The 17,484-nt window shown below is 45.9% G+C and overlaps 1 protein-coding gene and 1 non-coding gene across 2 annotated transcripts in view; one reads left to right on the top strand and one right to left on the bottom strand.

Moving 5' to 3' along the window:
• Window positions 1-939: 939 nt before the first annotated feature.
• Window positions 940-17,484, top strand: part of PDE6A (phosphodiesterase 6A) — a 54,442-nt gene continuing 37,897 nt past the window's right edge. Inside the window, exons 1-5 of the mRNA XM_066341695.1 lie at window positions 940-1,564; window positions 11,032-11,184; window positions 11,863-11,952; window positions 12,954-13,094; window positions 16,137-16,211. Of these exons, the coding sequence (XP_066197792.1) occupies window positions 1,091-1,564; window positions 11,032-11,184; window positions 11,863-11,952; window positions 12,954-13,094; window positions 16,137-16,211 (933 nt within the window). The 5' untranslated portion in view covers window positions 940-1,090. The remainder of the gene's footprint in view (window positions 1,565-11,031; window positions 11,185-11,862; window positions 11,953-12,953; window positions 13,095-16,136; window positions 16,212-17,484) is intronic.
• Window positions 2,968-3,074, bottom strand: LOC136377769 (U6 spliceosomal RNA). Its single transcript, XR_010746401.1, has one exon. It is a non-coding gene; the product is annotated as a U6 spliceosomal RNA (small nuclear RNA).

The following is a 17,484-nucleotide window of genomic DNA, read 5'->3' as shown; positions in this document are numbered from 1 at the left end:
GCTAGATACTTAGATATTTAGGTTGTTTCTAATTTTTAAGTATTCTAACGTGCTAAGAGAAAGATGGGGGGGGGGCACGGTTTGATAGATTTTAAATAAAGTTAAGCCTCCACAGAAACGACAGAAACTAAAATGTTAACTAGAGATTACCTCTGAGTAGCAGGATCACAGGTGACAAATGGTCTTCTTTGCTTATTTCCCCCATGAATATGTATTTTGTAATCAAAGAAAAACTATGAAAGGTGTTGGGTTTATGAGAGGCCTTCGGATTCTAAAAGTAGAGAATCTTTGAAACCTAAAGCTTGAGGCAGAGGTCGTGAGATCGGGCCCCTAGGTGTCAGGTCCGAAACGTACATAAGAGAAGCCGGATGAGTGATGGGTATGCAACGTGAAGCCGCAGATGGGGGACAGCCTGGGGAAGAGGTCACGGAGGGTGAGATGAGGGTCAGGGCATGGGAGCTGAGTGGGCAGTGCCTCCCAGTTCTAACCATTCCTGCCATGGAAAGTGAACACAATCATTAGCTCTTCCGATTCTCCGAGAGAAGTCAAATAAATTTCCTAAGCAGTAAATGTAGGATTCTGTGCCAGCTGTTGAAAAACACCACACAGGGCAGAGAAAACACATTGACAATAGTAGGTGGTCCCTATGCTGCCACTTTTGTAGCGTCTGCTTCAGTGGTGTGTGTGTGTGTGTGTGTGTGTGTGTGTGTGTGTGTGTGAGAGAGAGAGAGAGTGTGTGTGTGTGTGTGTGTGTGTGTGTGTTTCTTAATTGAGCTCACGTCCTGCTCTGTGCAGAAATTTCTTCTCAGTTATTAGAAAAGAGAACTCTCACCTTCTCCCATCTGGGGCCCAGCAGCGTCTGGAACACTCTGATCCTCATAATCCTTGTTCTTGAGGAATATTAATGATTTAATCTCCCCAGCTCACTCCCTCTCTTATGCTATCATATCTGTGAGGTTTACAGACAAGACCCAGAGGAGTCCAGGTGGAGCAGACGCACCCTGACTCACTTTTACCACAGACGGCAAAACTGTCCTCAGAAGGCCAGTCTCAGCCCCTCCAACAGAAATAACCATTAGACTTCCCAGCCATGGGCGAGGTGACGGCAGAGGAGGTGGAGAAGTTCCTGGACTCAAATGTCACCTTTGCCAAACAGTACTACAACCTCCGCTACCGGGCTAAGGTCATCTCAGACCTGCTGGGGGCCAAGGAGGCGGCCGTGGACTTCGACAGCTACCACTCGCTGAGCATCGTGGAGGAGAGCGAAATCATCTTCGACCTCCTGCGGGACTTTCAGGAGAACCTGCAGGCCGAGAAATGCATCTTCAATGTCATCAAGAAGCTGTGCTTCCTCCTGCAGGCGGACCGCATGAGCCTGTTCATGTACAGGGCCCGAAATGGCATCGCGGAGCTCGCCACCCGGCTCTTCAACGTCCACAAAGACGCTGCCATGGAAGAGTGTCTGGTGATGCCCGACTCAGAGATCGTGTTCCCCCTGGACATGGGCGTGGTGGGCCACGTCGCACACTCGAAAAAGCTTGTCAACGTCCCCAACACAGAGGAGGTACCTTTTCCCTATAGGAGGGAGGGCAGGGAGCGTTATTCCATGGGGTTCAGAGTACCGGTGGGGTAGAATGCTACTGACCACCAAGACTGGGCTGGTGATGAGTTGGTGTGTTTCTTTAGTTATTCACTTATTTATTTATGACTTTTTATTTTGAAAAAAAAAAAAGCTTAACAGCTGAGTTTACAAAGAACTGTATAGCTTTTTTGTTTGTTTGTTTTTGTTTTTGTATTTTTCTGAAGTTGGAAATGGGGAGAGACAGTCAGACAGACTCCCGCATGCGCCCCACCGGGATCTACCCGGCTCGCCCACCAGGGGGCGATGCTCTGCCCCTCCGGGGGCCGCTCTGTTGCGACCAGAGCCACTCTAGCGCCTGGGGCAGAGGCCATAGAGCCATCCCCAGCACCCGGGCCATCTTTGCTCCAATGGAGCCTTGGCTGCGGGAGGGGAAGAGAGAGACAGAGAGGAAAGAGAGGGGGAGGGGTGGAGAAGCAGATGGGCACTTCTCCTGTGTGCCCTGGCTGGGAATCGAACCCAGGACTCCTGCACGCCAGGCCGACGCTCTACCACTGAGCCAACCGTCCAGGGCCAAGAACTGTATAGCTTTCCTGTCAATTCACCAACTGTTTACATCTTGCCACAAAGTTTTATGTCTCCATTTTTTCTGATGCATTTGGAGCCAACTGCAGACAACATGTCCTTTAACCCTAGGTCCTTTGTATTTCCAGAACAAGGAACAGATCTCATGTATCCACAGTACAATGATCAGATTCAGGAAATGTAACATTGATACAATACTATTATCTAATACACACAGTCCACATTCAATGTTGCCAGTTGTCTCAATTTGACCCATATAGCCCTGTCTCTTCAGTCTCCTTGAATCTGCACGAGTCTCTCAGTCTGTCTTCCTTTTCTGTGATGTGGACATTTTTGAAGGGTACAAGCCAAATATTTTACAGGAATGTCCCTCCATTTGGGCCTGTCTGATATGTCTTCATGATTAGATTCAGGTTGTGTTTCCGGCAGGAGCTCACAGAGGAGATGTGGTGTTTTTCTTCATGCATTTCATCGGGAGACAGAGGATGGCCGTCCTTCTCATCACTGGGAATGTTAGCATGGAACACTCAGTTAAGCAGTTGGCTTCTCCTTCTAAGAATCTAGAGATTCTACTGGCATCTCTGACAAAGATCCCTTTGATCTCCTGGGGCAAATCACTTAATGCATTTCTGCCCATAACCCTCTGCCAGGGTCAACTCTTACTCACCCTTCAGATCTCAGCTTGAAGGTCACTTCCTCAGAAGGCCATCCCAGGTCTCTCTGTTACAGCCTTTCTTTCTTTCTTTCTTTCTTTCTTTCTTTCTTTCTTTCTTTCTTTCTTTCTTTCTTTCTTTTTTTTTTTTTTAAATATGGAACGCTTCACGAATTTGCGTGTCATCCTTGCGCAGGGGCCATGCTAATTTTCTCTGTATCGTTCCAATTTTAGTATATGTGCTGCCAAAGCGAGCACTACAGCCTCTTTCTTAACACCAGTTATCACAATAAATAAGCCCTGCAGACCAGGAACCATATCTTCCTTATTGTCTACTTTACCCCAGGACCCAGAATCCAGCAAATGTCTGGCACAAAGCAGATACTCAGTAATTATGCCGTACAGTTGACCTTTGAACAACAGTTTTAACTGTCCAGGGTTTAAAATAAATCCATGTATAAGTGGACCCACACCATTCAAACCCATGTTGTTTGAGGGTCAACTCTAATCCCTTTAACACCTGTCTCAACTGAAAGAAGACTGGCCCTATGATGGCAAGGCCCAGGTAGGTCCCATTGATTGCTCTACTGGCCAAAACAGGGGCCCGTGTTTGGTCACTTCTAAGACCCAGCCTGGATGTTTGTCTCTTTGTGCTCCCCTTATCTCTGACCTTATTTCAAATGAAGAATTTTAAGGTGAAAAGGAAGGAAGGGAGGGAGCTTCAGAGACCATCTCAGCCAGTTGACTACTGAATGAATGAGAAGCCTGAAGCCGGGAGAGCTTGAGAAGGGGTATGCTCGAAGTCACTAAGGAGTCAGGGCAGAGCCAGGATTTCATATCCATACATGCAGGAATTCAAACAGGTTATCTTTTTGACTTGGGTTTCTTGGCAAGATAAGAAGCAAGAGCCCTCGTAAGATAGCTTGGTTGGTTAGAGCATTGTCCCAAAATGCAGAGGTTGCTGGTTTGATTCCAGTCAGGTTACATGAAGGAACAGATCAATGTTCCTATCTCTCATTCCCTTTCTCTCTCTTTAAAATCAATAAAATAAACATTAAAAGGAAGGAAAAGAAGCACCAACTTGGGCCTAGGTGGGCAATGGTTTTCTTTGAAACACACTGGGCTGGACTTCCCCTGGAATTCTTCTCTCCCCCATCTCCCCTTGGACATCCAGTGTAAGGGTCGTGCTTCTGCACGCAGGGAGCTTTCCTGGGAGGTGTCTTTAACTGGGTCAGAGTCTGTTCTCCCTTCAAGGCTCACTAGACTTTAATGGTAGCCAACATGGATTGTCACAGTCTTATGACATACTCTGACTATACCTGTTTCACAGATGATGAAACTGAAACCCAGGAAGTAACTTGCTCAGAGTCATCCTGATAAAAAGTGGCACAGTCGGGATTCGAACCCAGGTGCTGTGTCCGGTGCCCACCCTCTTCACCGCTCTGCTATTCTATACTTCCTCCTCATCTATAAAATGAGGGCACTAGACCAGGTGCTGCTTAGCAAAGGTCACTTCAAATTGTATGGCAGGAAGTTAAGATGTTCTGTTTTGAGGTCAGAGCTGGGTATAAATTATGACTCAGTCACATTCTAAGAATATGGCTTTGGCAAATTGTTTAGCTTGTCTGGGCTCACTTTCTAGTATATAAAATGGGGGAGGGCGAGAATACCTACTTGGCAGTGCTGTTACAGGATTAGATGAGAGAATAATTCTCATCTGGCAGGGTTCTGGGCACAGTAGAGCGGTTCACCCTGGCAGCGCCTGCTTCTTGTTACTATTCTTTCTGTTGTGTTGTTGTTGGGATGGACGTACCAGGTCTGCATGGGATTTGGATAAGAAAACAGTCTTGCCCTTCTGGAGTTTTCGATTTAGATTCTCTTTGTGGGAAAAATAGAGAACAGAGGTCCCGAGAGCTTCTATAGACCCTGGTGTTGCAGGACTGAGGATTTAGGAAAGTTTGCTGATTTTTAGAGATCCCAGTCTGAGAGTTTGCTGATCCCTGTGCTCCAGGACAGCCTGCCACTTCCTGTTTGCTGTGGAAGTCATGCCCGTGTTTCCCTGGAAGTTTTCCAGCCGTAGGCAGTCTCCCTGGCCGGTGGCACAGGCCTGGGGGTGAAGTCCGTCCAGGTCAGCAACCCTTCTGTACTTGGCATTGGCGCGTGTATGTGTCTCCTGGTGTACCTTCTTGAGAAACCTTACTCTATCTGGGGCTCTGACAGTGGCTGGGGGGTTAGACGAGGAGACAGAAGGAAGAAGGTATAGACTGAGGCCTGGGTTGTCCCTAAACCACCACCACGTGACACTTGGAGCTCCAGTGCCCTCCTAAACCTGGAAATGGTTATAGTCCTGGCATTTGTGAAATGTGAAGCCATGAATGGAGAGGTTTCCCAGGGTTGTAATGTTGCTCCCCATGGTCTAGCATATTCCTACTCACCCTTGGGATCTACTCAGGAAAACTGTCCACTAGGATCATCAGAGAGAATACAGGATGCCCAGGTAAATTTGTTACAAAAACAAAGAATAATATCTCAGTATAAGTAGGTCCTGTGCAATATCTAGGACATACTTATACTGAAAAATTTATTTGCCTGAAATTCAAATGTAACCAGGTACCTTGTGTTTATATGCTAAACCCTCCTTGCCATTCACAATTGGTTTGCATGTTAATTTTTTTTTTTTTTTTTTTTTTTTTTGTATTTTTCTGAAGCTGGAAACGGGGAGAGACAGTCAGACAGACTCCTGCATGCACCCGACCGGGATTCACCCGGCACGCCCACCAGGGGCGACGCTCTGCCCACCAGGGGGCGATGCTCTGCCCCTCCGGGGCGTCGCTCTGTTGCGACCAGAGCCACTCTAGCGCCTGGGGCAGAGGCCAAGGAGCCATCCCCAGCGCCCGGGCCATCTTTACTCCAATGGAGCCTTGGCTGCGGGAGGGGAAGAGAGAGACAGAGAGGAAGGAGAAGGGGAGGGGTGGAGAAGCAGATGGGCGCTTCTCCTGTGTGCCCTGGCCGGGAATCGAACCCGAGACTTCTGCACGCCAGGCCGACGCTCTACCAGTGAGCCAACCGGCCAGGGCTGCATGTTAATTCTTTACCCTTTCTCCCATTAGCAAAGCATACAGACTGTCTCTTCCTGTGTTATCTACCATTGGTTTCTGGCACCCAATCCAGTGCCTGGGACAGAGTGGGTACTCAGTACCCAGTTTATTGACTGAATGAACAAACCACAGCTCTTCTCTGGTCAACTGTGATATTATGCTCTCTAATCAGAAAGCTATATTTGGTGTTTGTCCTGGGTCCTGATGCAGGGTCCCCAAGACCTTTGTCATTCCCTGAGTGATTAGGAGCATCTGACACAGAGCTCTGAAATCCCCTGGAATTTCCTGAGTGGTAGTGTGCTTTTCTTCTGTTGAGGCACTTCTTGGTCGGCTCCAGGATGGTGGCTGGTCACCAGAAAGACCAAGCCATAATCAGATGCTTGAATTGGATAACTTCATTCCTACCCCCCTCATTTTTCAGAAAGGGGAGAGGAAATGGAGTATAGTCCATCATGCTTGCACACTGAGGCCTCCATAAAAATCCCAAAGCGTCTAGGTTTAGAAAGCTTCTGAGTTGGTGAACACATACATCCATGTGTCAGAAGGGTCCCCCACCCCAGCTTCATGGGGACAGAAGCTTCTTTGCTCAGGACCCTCCCTGACCTTGCCCTGTGTATCTCTTCATAGGGTTGTTTATCTGGATCCTTTATTCTAAAATAAACCTGTAAACACAAGTCAGTGCTTCCCTAGTTCTGTGAGCTGTTCTAGCAAATCACCCAACCAAAGAGGGGGTCATGGAAACTCCAGAACAGCTGGTCAGTCAGAAGCACAGGTGACAACCTGGGACTTCTTTTGACACCTGAAGGAGAGCAGTCTTATGGAACTGAAGCCTTATTGTGGGATCTGACGCTAGCTCCAGGTAGAGTCAGAACTCAATTGAACTGTAGGACACCCTGCTGTTTTCAGAGAGTTGGTCAGGGCTGGAAAAAACACCCACGCACCTGGTGTCAGAAGTAGCATGAGCAATGTGGTGGCAATGTGAGAGTACAGGAAAACAGTGAGTTCCTCTGAGATGTCAGCAAATCTCATTTCTGAAGACTACATCCGAGGGGGCTGTCATTTTAAAGACTCTCACATCTGTTGTCTTGCTTTCCTGATCTCCTCTTCCTATGAGACCGGGAACCCAACACTCTAAACAGAAAGAAACCTCAAGGAGAACCTGGTCCAAAACTCTGGTTTTACCAAAGAGGAAAAGGAACCCTGGAGAGATTTCAACTAATGATGTACTGATTGGCCCCTGAAGCCACTCAGAGAACAAGTCTCTTTCTCCCTGGGGCTCCAGGGTACCTCTCATCTCATGGGGGCATTCTACATTATGATTTGAATTATAGCTTCATCATGTCCCCATTATATTATAAGAACCCAATGAGGGCCCTGGCCGGTTGGCTCAGCGGTAGAGCGTCGGCCTGGCATGCAGGGGACCCGGGCTTGATTCCCGGCCAGGGCACATAGGAGAAGCACCCATCTGCTTCTCCACCCCCACCCCTCCTTCCTCTCTGTCTCTCTCTTCCCCTTCCACAGCCAAGGCTCCATTGGAGCAAAGATGGCCCGGGCACTGGGGATGGCTCCTTGGCCTCTGCCCCAGGCGCTAGAGTGGCTCTGGTCGTGGCAGAGCGACGCCCCGGAGGGGCAGAGCATCGCCCCCTGGTGGGCAGAGCATCGCCCCTGGTGGGCGTGCCGGGTGGATCCCGGTCGGGTGCATGCGGGAGTCTGTCTGACTGTCTCTCCCCATTTCCAGCTTCAGAAAAATACAACAACAACAACAACAACAAAAAAAGAACCCAATGAGGACAACCTCAGTTTTCTTTTTTTTTTTATTTTATTTTTTTTTAATTTTTTTAAAATTTATTCATTTTTAGAGAGGAGAGAGAAAGACAGAGAGGGAGAGACCGAGAGAGAGAAGGGGGAGGAGCTGGAAACATCAACTCCCATATGTGCCTTGACTAGGCAAGCCCAGGGTTTCGAACCAGCGACCTTAGCATTTCCAGGTCGGCGCTTTATCCACTGCGCCACCACAGGTCACGCAACCTCAGTTTTCTTACTAGTCTTGGTATATCCTTGGCATGTCCAATGCCTCTCACAGAGCCAACACTCAGTAAATATAAATGATGAATGAAAGAATCAATCAATCAGTGTATCAATGAATGATGAAATGATGAATGAATGAATGAATGAATGAATGAAGTGGTAATACCACTTGCCAGCACAGGAGTTGTCTATAGAACAGGGGAAGTGACAGGTCTAGGTGACAGGTTGATGTGAGAGTTAAATAATATATGTAAGTTGTCTGGTTCTGGGCCAAGTGCATTATTATTATTCAGTAAATAGTAGCTCTCATCATGAGACACAATGGAGCTTGGCACTGTGAATGTTTGAAAACAGGAATTGAGGAATCTGGGAATGAGAAGCAGTGTTACATTGGACTGGTATAAAATCTAAACCTTGTACAGTGGCCTCCAAGGCCCTGCGGATAGGCCCTGCCCACAGCTCTAACTTCCTTGCCCTCCACTCTTCCTCTCCCTCCCTGTGCTTCAGCCACACTGGTCTTCTGGTTTCTCAGATCACTGCCCTCCCCTGGCCTTGGCCTTCTCTGTGTTTCCTGCTTGGGATGTGCTTCACTTGCCTGGCCCCTGTGCCCCTGCAGCTCTCAGGATTACCTCTTCAGAGCAGCCTCCCTGATCACCTTTAGAGCCTGCCATCACTCCCAGCTCTTCCTATAACATCATCCACTTTTCCCCTTCAAAGCAGTGACACCACCTGGAGAATGCTTAGTTGGCCGCCCACTTTGGGTCTGCCAAGCCCATTCTTCTGCCTTTCACCAGGGAAAGAAGTTTACCTAGCTTGTTCACTGCCGTAGCCCCAGGGTCTGGAACAGTACCTACCACACTTATGAAGGTGCTCTGTTCATGTTAACTGAACAAATGAATGACTTGGGGCTTTCTCTAGCTGGGCTTGTGATTCCTGGGCTTTACAATAAACAGTCTGAGCTAAATGGCTTCTCCAGGCCCTTCTGCTTCCGATACTCTGAGTTTCTGTGAGATAGTTTAGAATACTGTACACGTTGAAAGTATAAGGATGACAATGATTGTTCAAATACCAGTTCACTGGTAGCTGTATTATTTGTGAGAGGAGTTCTAGTACTGAGAATTCAGAGGGAAAGAGGGTACTGGTAGATTTAATAACATCCATCTCAGATACAGGTGAGGTCCAAGTATTGCTATCCCTGATAGACATGAAGTGAATATTGCAAGACTGAACTGGTCTTGTGAAATGAATCCAAGCGTGCCCACCCAAACCTGAGTTCAAGGATTTGCCAGTGTCCTTAGAGAATGACATGGAAAATGCTTTGTGGCTAACAATGCCTCTTTAAAGATTCAGCTTAATCTGCCAATGCTAATCCAAGGACCAGATGACAGGCTTCTCTTAATTCCTTTACCCTTCACCTGGTTTGAGATCGCTTCATTGACAACAGTGCTATTGTCAGGTTATTTAATCCCATTCCAGTGGGAAGAAAGCCAGAGATGCAGAGCATCACAACTGAATCTCTGAATCGTGGACAAGATTCTGCACACTCATTTCTTGCAAAGCAGCCTGAAATAGATCTATGCAATGCATTTCCATCCTCAGAACAGCATGAACTGTGCATGTCTGGGCTACCTGTGTTCCAGGCAATGTTGACAGTTGTTAAACCTTACAGTGCTACCAGGAAACAGAAAGGTGGTTTCTTTTGGATTTAAGACAATTCAGGATCTGTCTCCTCTTTCTGACACACAGGTTGCATCACCCTGTACTGGTCTCCCAGGGAGCTTCAGGGGAGGGGTGGGGATGTATGCTCCCCTGTACTCACATAGCTTTGAGCCAAACACTATGTCCTGTATTACTATTATTGATTTATCAACGAACTGGCCTGAAATTTAGTTTCTCCTGTTTGTCCAGTGTTTAGCATAAGGCTTGATGCAAAGTGGGGCTCCCATTAAGATTTGTAGAAGAGGGATATCCACTGAACTGGCTTTGTGGTGCTAGAACTGGATTGCTAACAAAAGCTGAAAGTAACACATTCTTTTGTTCAATGACCTGGACCCAGGTCTGAACTTATCCAGGCTTTCCCCAAAGGCAGCAGAGCCAAGGGCAAGTTTTTTGTGTTTTTTTTTCAGAGACAGAGAAAGAGTCAGAGAGAGAGATAGACAGGGACAGACAGACAGGAAAGGAGAGATGAGAAGCATCAATCATTAGTTTTCCCTTGCGCATTGCAACACCTTAGTTGTTCATTGACTGCTTTCTCATATGTGCCTTAACCGCGGGCCTTCAGCAGACCGAGTAACCCCTTGCTCGAGCCAGCGACCTTGGGTCCAAGCTGGTGAGCTTTGCTCAAACCAGATGAGCCTGCGCTCAAGGTGGCGACCTTGGGGTCTCGAACCTGGGTACTCTGCATCGCAGTCCGATGCTCTATCCACTGCGCCACCGCCTGGTCAGGCGAGCCAAGGGCAAGTTTTAGAGTGCACACACACAAGTTAATAAGCAAAATTAAACTTCACTCATTATAGAGTTTCAGTTTTCCCTTCTGTAAGATGGGGTACTAACGGTCCCCATCTCATAGGTTGTTGGGAGGATTAAAGTGAGACGAGGAAGGCACAGTGGCCGGCACAATGCCTGCTAGTGATGTGATTACTGCCGAAGCAAGCACACTACTGTGATTGTTAAACTCAGGAGGGTCTTTTTCTCATTCAAGTCTCTAGTTTGGGCTTAACTGTCATCATCTCCTCTAGACCTTCCTCCCCAGGCAAGGTCAACCCCTCAGGCCCCATCCCAGGCCCCTCAGGCCCCAATCCCTCAGGCTCCGCCTGCTTGGCTCACATCCCCTCCACGGACCTTAGTTGGTTGAATCTCAGGTTTTCTTCTTATGTTGGACTCTAGAGGCTCCCAAGGCAGACATCCTGTCTGATTGCCTTGCCCTGCTGAAGGGGGGAAGATGGAAATGTCTTCCTTCTCTTGTCAACAGAGAATAGCGAGCCTCTCACCCCACCCACCGCCATGGGCCCCCGGGACGCTGGGGTGTTTTATTGTCTTTGCTCTTCATCTGCCTCCCTCCCATTGCTTGTCTCCCTGCCTTCTTTCAGGATGAACATTTCTGTGACTTCGTGGACAACCTCACAGAATACCAGACCAAGAACATCTTGGCTTCCCCCATAATGAATGGGAAGGACGTGGTGGCCGTAATGATGGCGGTGAATAAGGTGGACGGGCCCCACTTCACCAACAGAGATGAAGAGGTAAGAAGGCTTTAGAAGCTGCTGGGTGGCCATGCTAGCACATTCGCTCAGCGCGTGAAGTCTTCTGAACCTTGCTGTTTGGCCTGGCCTCAGTTTCCCCATCTGTAGACAAGGCAGTTAACCTGATGCTCTCTGAGGGAGGCAGGGCAGGATAATGGTTAAGACTTCGGGCTTTGGAACCAGGAAGGTGGGGATGATTGCTCTGGCTCTGCTTGTATCTACTGTTTGACTTGGGCAAGTTACTTAATTTTCCTGAACTTGGTTTTGTTTTTTGTTCTTTTTTATTTTCCTCATAAGAAATAATGATGTGGGGTTTTCCCTAACTGGGTGTCTGATTTCTGGGTTTTAAAATGGGAATTATTTTACAGTCTTTATCTCTGGGGGTACTTGTGGTGATCAGATAAGATAACGTACATAAATGAGGTACCACAGGGACTGCAGACTCAATAAATAGTAGCTATTTTTCATCGATACACCCCTATCACCACTGACATTCTACATTCTGTGAGTTTTATAGTCTTATACTGCAACATGTTATGAGTAGCATTCCACGACCTATCGGCTCAAATTGCCTCAGATGAAGCTGTTAAGCTATTCAGGCCTTTGCTGATGTTAGAAGTGTCCAGAGGAGGAATTTCTCCTTCTCATCCATGTCCCCTCATGCTGTTGGATTTTCAGATTCTTCTCAAGTACCTCAATTTTGCCAATCTAATTATGAAGGTGTTCCACCTGACTTACCTGCACAACTGTGAGACTCGGCGTGGCCAGGTAAGGGGTTTGGCTCAAGGAAATGGACTGGGCACATTCATTATTATTATTATTATTATTATTATTTTTGCAGAGACAGAGAGTGAGTCAGAGAGAGGAATAGACAGGGACAGACAGGAACGGAGAAAGATGAGAAGCATCAATCATCAGCTTTTCGTTGCACATTGCAACATCTTAGTTGTTCATTGATTGCTCTCTCATATGTGCCTTGACCGCGGGCCTTCAGCAGACCGAGTAACCCCTTGCTGGAGCCAGCGACCTTGGGTTCAAGCTGGTGGGCTTTTTGCTCCAACTAGATGAGCCCGCTCTCAAGCTGGCGACCTCGGGGTCTCGAAGCTGGGTCCTCTGCATCCCAGTCCGACGCTCTATCCACTGCGCCACCGCCTGGTCAGGCCACATTCATTATTATTATTATTATTTTTATTTTTACTGAAGCATCTATGTGATCAGGCTGGAAAGGCAGATGGTAACAAAAGTGCCTGGGAACCATCACGCAGTCTCTGCCCAACACCCATGGTTCTGCACGATTGTGGATGTTTCTGAAGCTTTATGCTTTATTCCAGAGTGATTATACGCAGAAGTTTTAAAGTCAGGTAGCTTGGATTTGAATCCCTGCTAAGCCACTTATTAGCTCTAAGACCCTGAGCGAATCTCTCATTCTCTCCCAGCTTCGGTCTCCCCATTTGAAAAATGGGGATAATTAGGGTTCCACCCTCAAAAGATCATCGTATAGTAAAGGAAAAGATGTGTGTAGGGCACTGTGGTCAATCAGTGTTTGTTATTGTTATTCTCTAACAACCTATGAGATAAAAGAGTTGCAGGCCAGCCAGTTATTTAACCTCCTTGAACCTCAGTTTCTCTGTCTATGAAATGGGGACAATTAACTTGTTTCTAGCACAGCATTATTGTGAGGGTTAAATGAGATACACTTCACAGAACTTTACAGTTTCTATTATTCTCTAGCTTGTCAAAAACTTTGACCATGTTTGGTGTTTCTTCAGATCCTGCTGTGGTCTGGGAGCAAAGTCTTTGAAGAGCTCACGGACCTCGAGAGACAGTTCCACAAAGCCCTGTACACAGTCCGAGCCTTCCTCAACTGCGACAGATACTCTGTGGGGCTCTTAGACATGACCAAGCAGAAGGTGAGAACGGAGTGGACCTCTCCAAGGAACAGTTAAATGTACACTGAGAGGAGTCCAGACTTGTGTCACCCATTCAGTTGCACAGGGAAGAGGCCGAGAGGGTGTAGATAGTTGTAGGAAGTTTTTCAGTTCTATACTGAGGAGAGGAGCACCAACATTTAAAGGGGGAAAGTCTCCGTTTCCTCATCTGCAAAATAGAGATAATAATACTAGCTTGTTCACAAGGTTGTCTGGAGGAATACATGAATTAGCAGATGTCCAGCACTTAGAACTAGGCCTGGCATAGACTAGAGCAGTATTATTATTTTACACACTACAAAAAATAAGGAAACCTTGAATGGACGGATATGAAGTTGTTAAATGGATTAGCAAGATGAACAGTACAGGCATATCTCAAAGATGTCGTGGGCTCGGTTCCAGATCACTGCAATAAAGTGAAGTGTCACAATAAAATAACAATAATATACTGCTTACAAAAATTAGGGGATATTTCAAAGAGAATATGAAGCAATAAAATATCCCTTAATTTTTGTGAGCAGTGTAGTAATAAAAGGGGAAAGTCAATCTAGCACACAGGTGAGTAGAAACAACCTGTATCTTCCCTAGTCAGCTAGCAAAAAGAGTGGACGTGATAAGAAAGCTTGATGGGTTGGGGCAGGTGCGTGATTAAGAGGTTTCTACGTAGAGTGAAAGTCCAGAAAGAAGGTTGCCAACTTCAGGAAGTCTCAGAAAATGTTCTCAAGGGTGGGCAGAAGCCTCTCCTATGGTTTGAAGAGCCCAGAGTTGACCCAGGCAGTTGAAGTGGAGGCAGATGCTTAGGTCTGGTCCCTCGAGGGCTGGGAGCCAGGTGTGCCCCTGTACACTGGCTGAGAAGGAAGAGCCTGATCGGACTCCTAGCACTGTTTTCCAGCTAGCTTTACCCAAACATTGCTCTTTCTTTAACCGTCTCTGCCTCCTGGTCCTAATCATTTTCAGCCTTAGAAGAGATAGCCAGAGTTAGAGTCATGACTTCCTATTTCAAAGGTCCAAGGTCCAGGATTCTTGTCAGTTTCATTTTTTACGCCTTGTCGTGCTGAGCAGGGTACTCAGAACAATGGAAAATCTCCAAATGTTTGGTGGAATGAATGAATGAATTACGGACTCTGGGGTTGGAAGAGACCTTAGATCTAGTGTGTCAACAAACCCCTGATTATCCTTCAGAAAGTAGCATATGAGTGGAGTCATACAAATGAATGTTTTTTTTCCTAATCAAAAGAATTTCTGAGTAGTTGAATTCAAAAAACTCCTTGGTAAAGCGCCCAGTTTGCACCTTAAAGGATCTGTCCTCAGGTGCAGGCTGCTCTAGGCTGCAGTGCTCTGCCCTCTGTTTCCTTTGAACTCCCTTGCAAAAGGGAGGGTTACATTTCAGCAGGAATATTCTACCTTAGTTATCCCCTAAAGACAGAACAACCTAACAATTAGAGGTGGGTTGGGCTGCCTACAATTACTCTAAGAACCTCTCTCCCAGGTAGCTAAGCTCTTACCTGAGCTACTGACCTTATGAAAGAAGTCAATAAAAGTCACTGAACTATATACACTATAATTGGGTGAATTATATGGTATGTGAATTATGTCTCAATCAAGCTGTTTAAAAATAAAGAAGAAGAAAGAAAGAAAGAAAGAAAGAAAGAAAGAAAGAAAGAAAGAAAGAAAGAAAGAAAGAAAGAGAAAGAAAGAGAGAGAAAAAGGCAGGCATAAACATGTTCCCACTTTCCATCAACCCATTGCTGACACCTTCTGCTTCTCTGTGGGACAATCTTCAGAGCCACTCAGTGTTTGACACAGGTGGTGTCAGTCCAAAGTACTTGTCTTTCTGGGCTCCTCTAACATTGGTGTTCCCTTCCCATTACTGTTTGGTTCTTGCCCTGTCCACCTCACTATAGTCACTCAATTACTTGATTGTTTCTTCCACAAGGCTGTAAGTTCTTCCAGGATACAAACTGTGCCTTATCCATCTCCATCTATCTATCTATCTATCTATCTATCTATCTATCTATCTATCTATCTATCTATCTATCTATCAGCAAGCACGTTGTGTGGCTCAGGTAGGGCCTCGGTTCATATTTCACCCAGAATTGAATTTCATCCTGTGGTCAGTTGTCAAGAAAAATCTGACTCCTTTCTGCTTGTCCTCCGGATGATATTAGAATAGGCAAACCACCATGACAAAATTGTTAAAATAAGAGAGAGGCCAAGAACAGGAGGACTTGGCATCCTATCCACCATAATCCAGCATTAATCTATCACTGTCTTTAAAAATTAACAAATGAATAAACAGAGAGGGCACTGGAGGACCAAGGCTTCTTCTGCCAGGCCCAGGCTTGACCCCACACAGGCTGGGCAACCCCGTGTAGAGGAGGAAACCAGCCGAGGAGCAGAGGGAAGAGCCTGTTGCAGCGTTCCAGGTGGTCTCTTTTCCTGGGTCTGAGTGATGGTGCAGCACCCTTTGCTGGCCCTTTTCTCCCTCCTCTCTGCCTGTGTCCTTGCCGGATGTCTTAGATGTCATTGTTCTTATTGAATCTCAGCTACAAGTCTATCTATCCATATTTGACACCATTGTTTTTTTCTTTCTTATTTGGAAAAAAAAATGTTTTCTTTTCTTGCTTATAAAAGCAATCCACTTTACTATGGCATAATTGCTAAATAAATTATATTCTCATTCTAATCACCCAGAGAAAACTAGTTGTTAATGCTTTGTTGTGAATTCTCTGGGAGCATTTTCTATATACAGTTAAACATTTGGGTCACACGATCTATTTTTTTTGTCACCTCACATTTTTCACTTATCAATGTACCATGACTACCCTTTTAATCAATGCATGTACATCTGTAGCATTGTTGTTACCAGACTTATTATAATTGATTTAATAAATCCCCTTATTGGACACTTGGGGTGTTTATAAGTTTTCACTATTATAAATGATACAGCAAGGGATGTTGTTTTCGCTAAAGCTTACATCGTGTATTTTCAAGACAAGTAATTATTGTTTTCTTCATTCCTAGGAGTTTTTTGATGTGTGGCCAGTCCTGATGGGGGAGGCTCCGCCCTACACTGGTCCCAGGACCCCAGATGGAAGGGTAGGTCTCTCTCTGGCCTGCTTAGTATGATAAATGCTTAATGAAATATAAATGTATTATAAAAACTGCTGACATTTTTTTGGGGGGTATCTCTGGGTTGGGTTGTCTCCCTCGAAGTCATAACTTCCTGCTATTGCCAAATCCTGTAATTTACCAGGTGTTTTTAATATCTTGTCAGAGTTTCACAATAACTTAGTGGGGTTGACCAAGAAGGAATCAACATTCTCATTTCACAAAAGAGGAAATAACCCCCAAAATGTCAAGCAGCTTGCTCAAGAATTCACCCAGCAGGAGTTCAGAATTATAGACGATTAGACTCCAAAATATCCTTAATGTCTAAGTGAGAGTGTGTAAATTGGTAACCAGAGGTCAAGCCCAGCAAATAGATAAATTTGTTTGGTTGTAGACATTTGAAAATCTATCTTTCTACTTAAAAATTGAATTGGGGGCTTAGTACTTAAACATCAAGATATTTCCATAAATATCTATATTCTGAGTTTCTTTTGAAAGGCAGTAGATCAATCAAAATGAAGCCCAGAACCCCACAGGATGAACTTGATTGGAGTTGAGAAGCAGCTGCCCCCTCGGAATGTGGCCTGAGCTCCCCAGGTTGCCACAGCCCCCTCCTGTCAACACCTGATTCCCTGCTCACATTTCTGTTTTCTCTAGGCATTTGGGTTTGTGACTTCTGATCTCACACCATTGCTTCATTTTCAAATGAGGCAGAAACACTTTAAAGAAACTGAAATGAAATGTGTGGGGGTGTGGAGAGGATGCAGGGTAAATAGACCGGGCAGTCAAATGGTTTATAGAACCTGTGCAATGATGGAATGACCTTAGCTGAGGCCACACAGGATAAATAAGCAGCAGAGTCATGTCCTGAATCGAGTTTTAATCCAGAGCTCTTCCCACAAGCCCTTTCAGCCTGTCTGAAATGGTATATCAATTTCTGCAGGGAGGCTTGCTCCCACCCAGCCAAGCCTAATCCCACCCAGAATAAAAGGCATCAGGCAGACATCAGTGTGTGCATGTGTGCATGTGCGTGTGTGTGACAGACTTTATTTAGTCTTCATTCAAATTCTGGGAATTCAAAATGAACGCCCTAGCCTCTGGGCTTCACATTCACGCCAGAAAAGATTTCAACTTTGGAATCTATGTGGTTTGCTGTGCTTTATCCAAAATGACCTTTATAACCTGCTGTCATCCAGTTTCAAACTACTCTTTTACCCACCCAAGTTCATGATTTCATTTGGGAAGACTGAGCCTCCACAGA

This window comes from Saccopteryx leptura, chromosome 6, assembly GCF_036850995.1.
Source record: "Saccopteryx leptura isolate mSacLep1 chromosome 6, mSacLep1_pri_phased_curated, whole genome shotgun sequence".
NCBI classification, from domain to species: Eukaryota; Metazoa; Chordata; class Mammalia; order Chiroptera; family Emballonuridae; genus Saccopteryx; species Saccopteryx leptura.
This window is presented reverse-complemented; position numbering and strand designations above follow the sequence as displayed.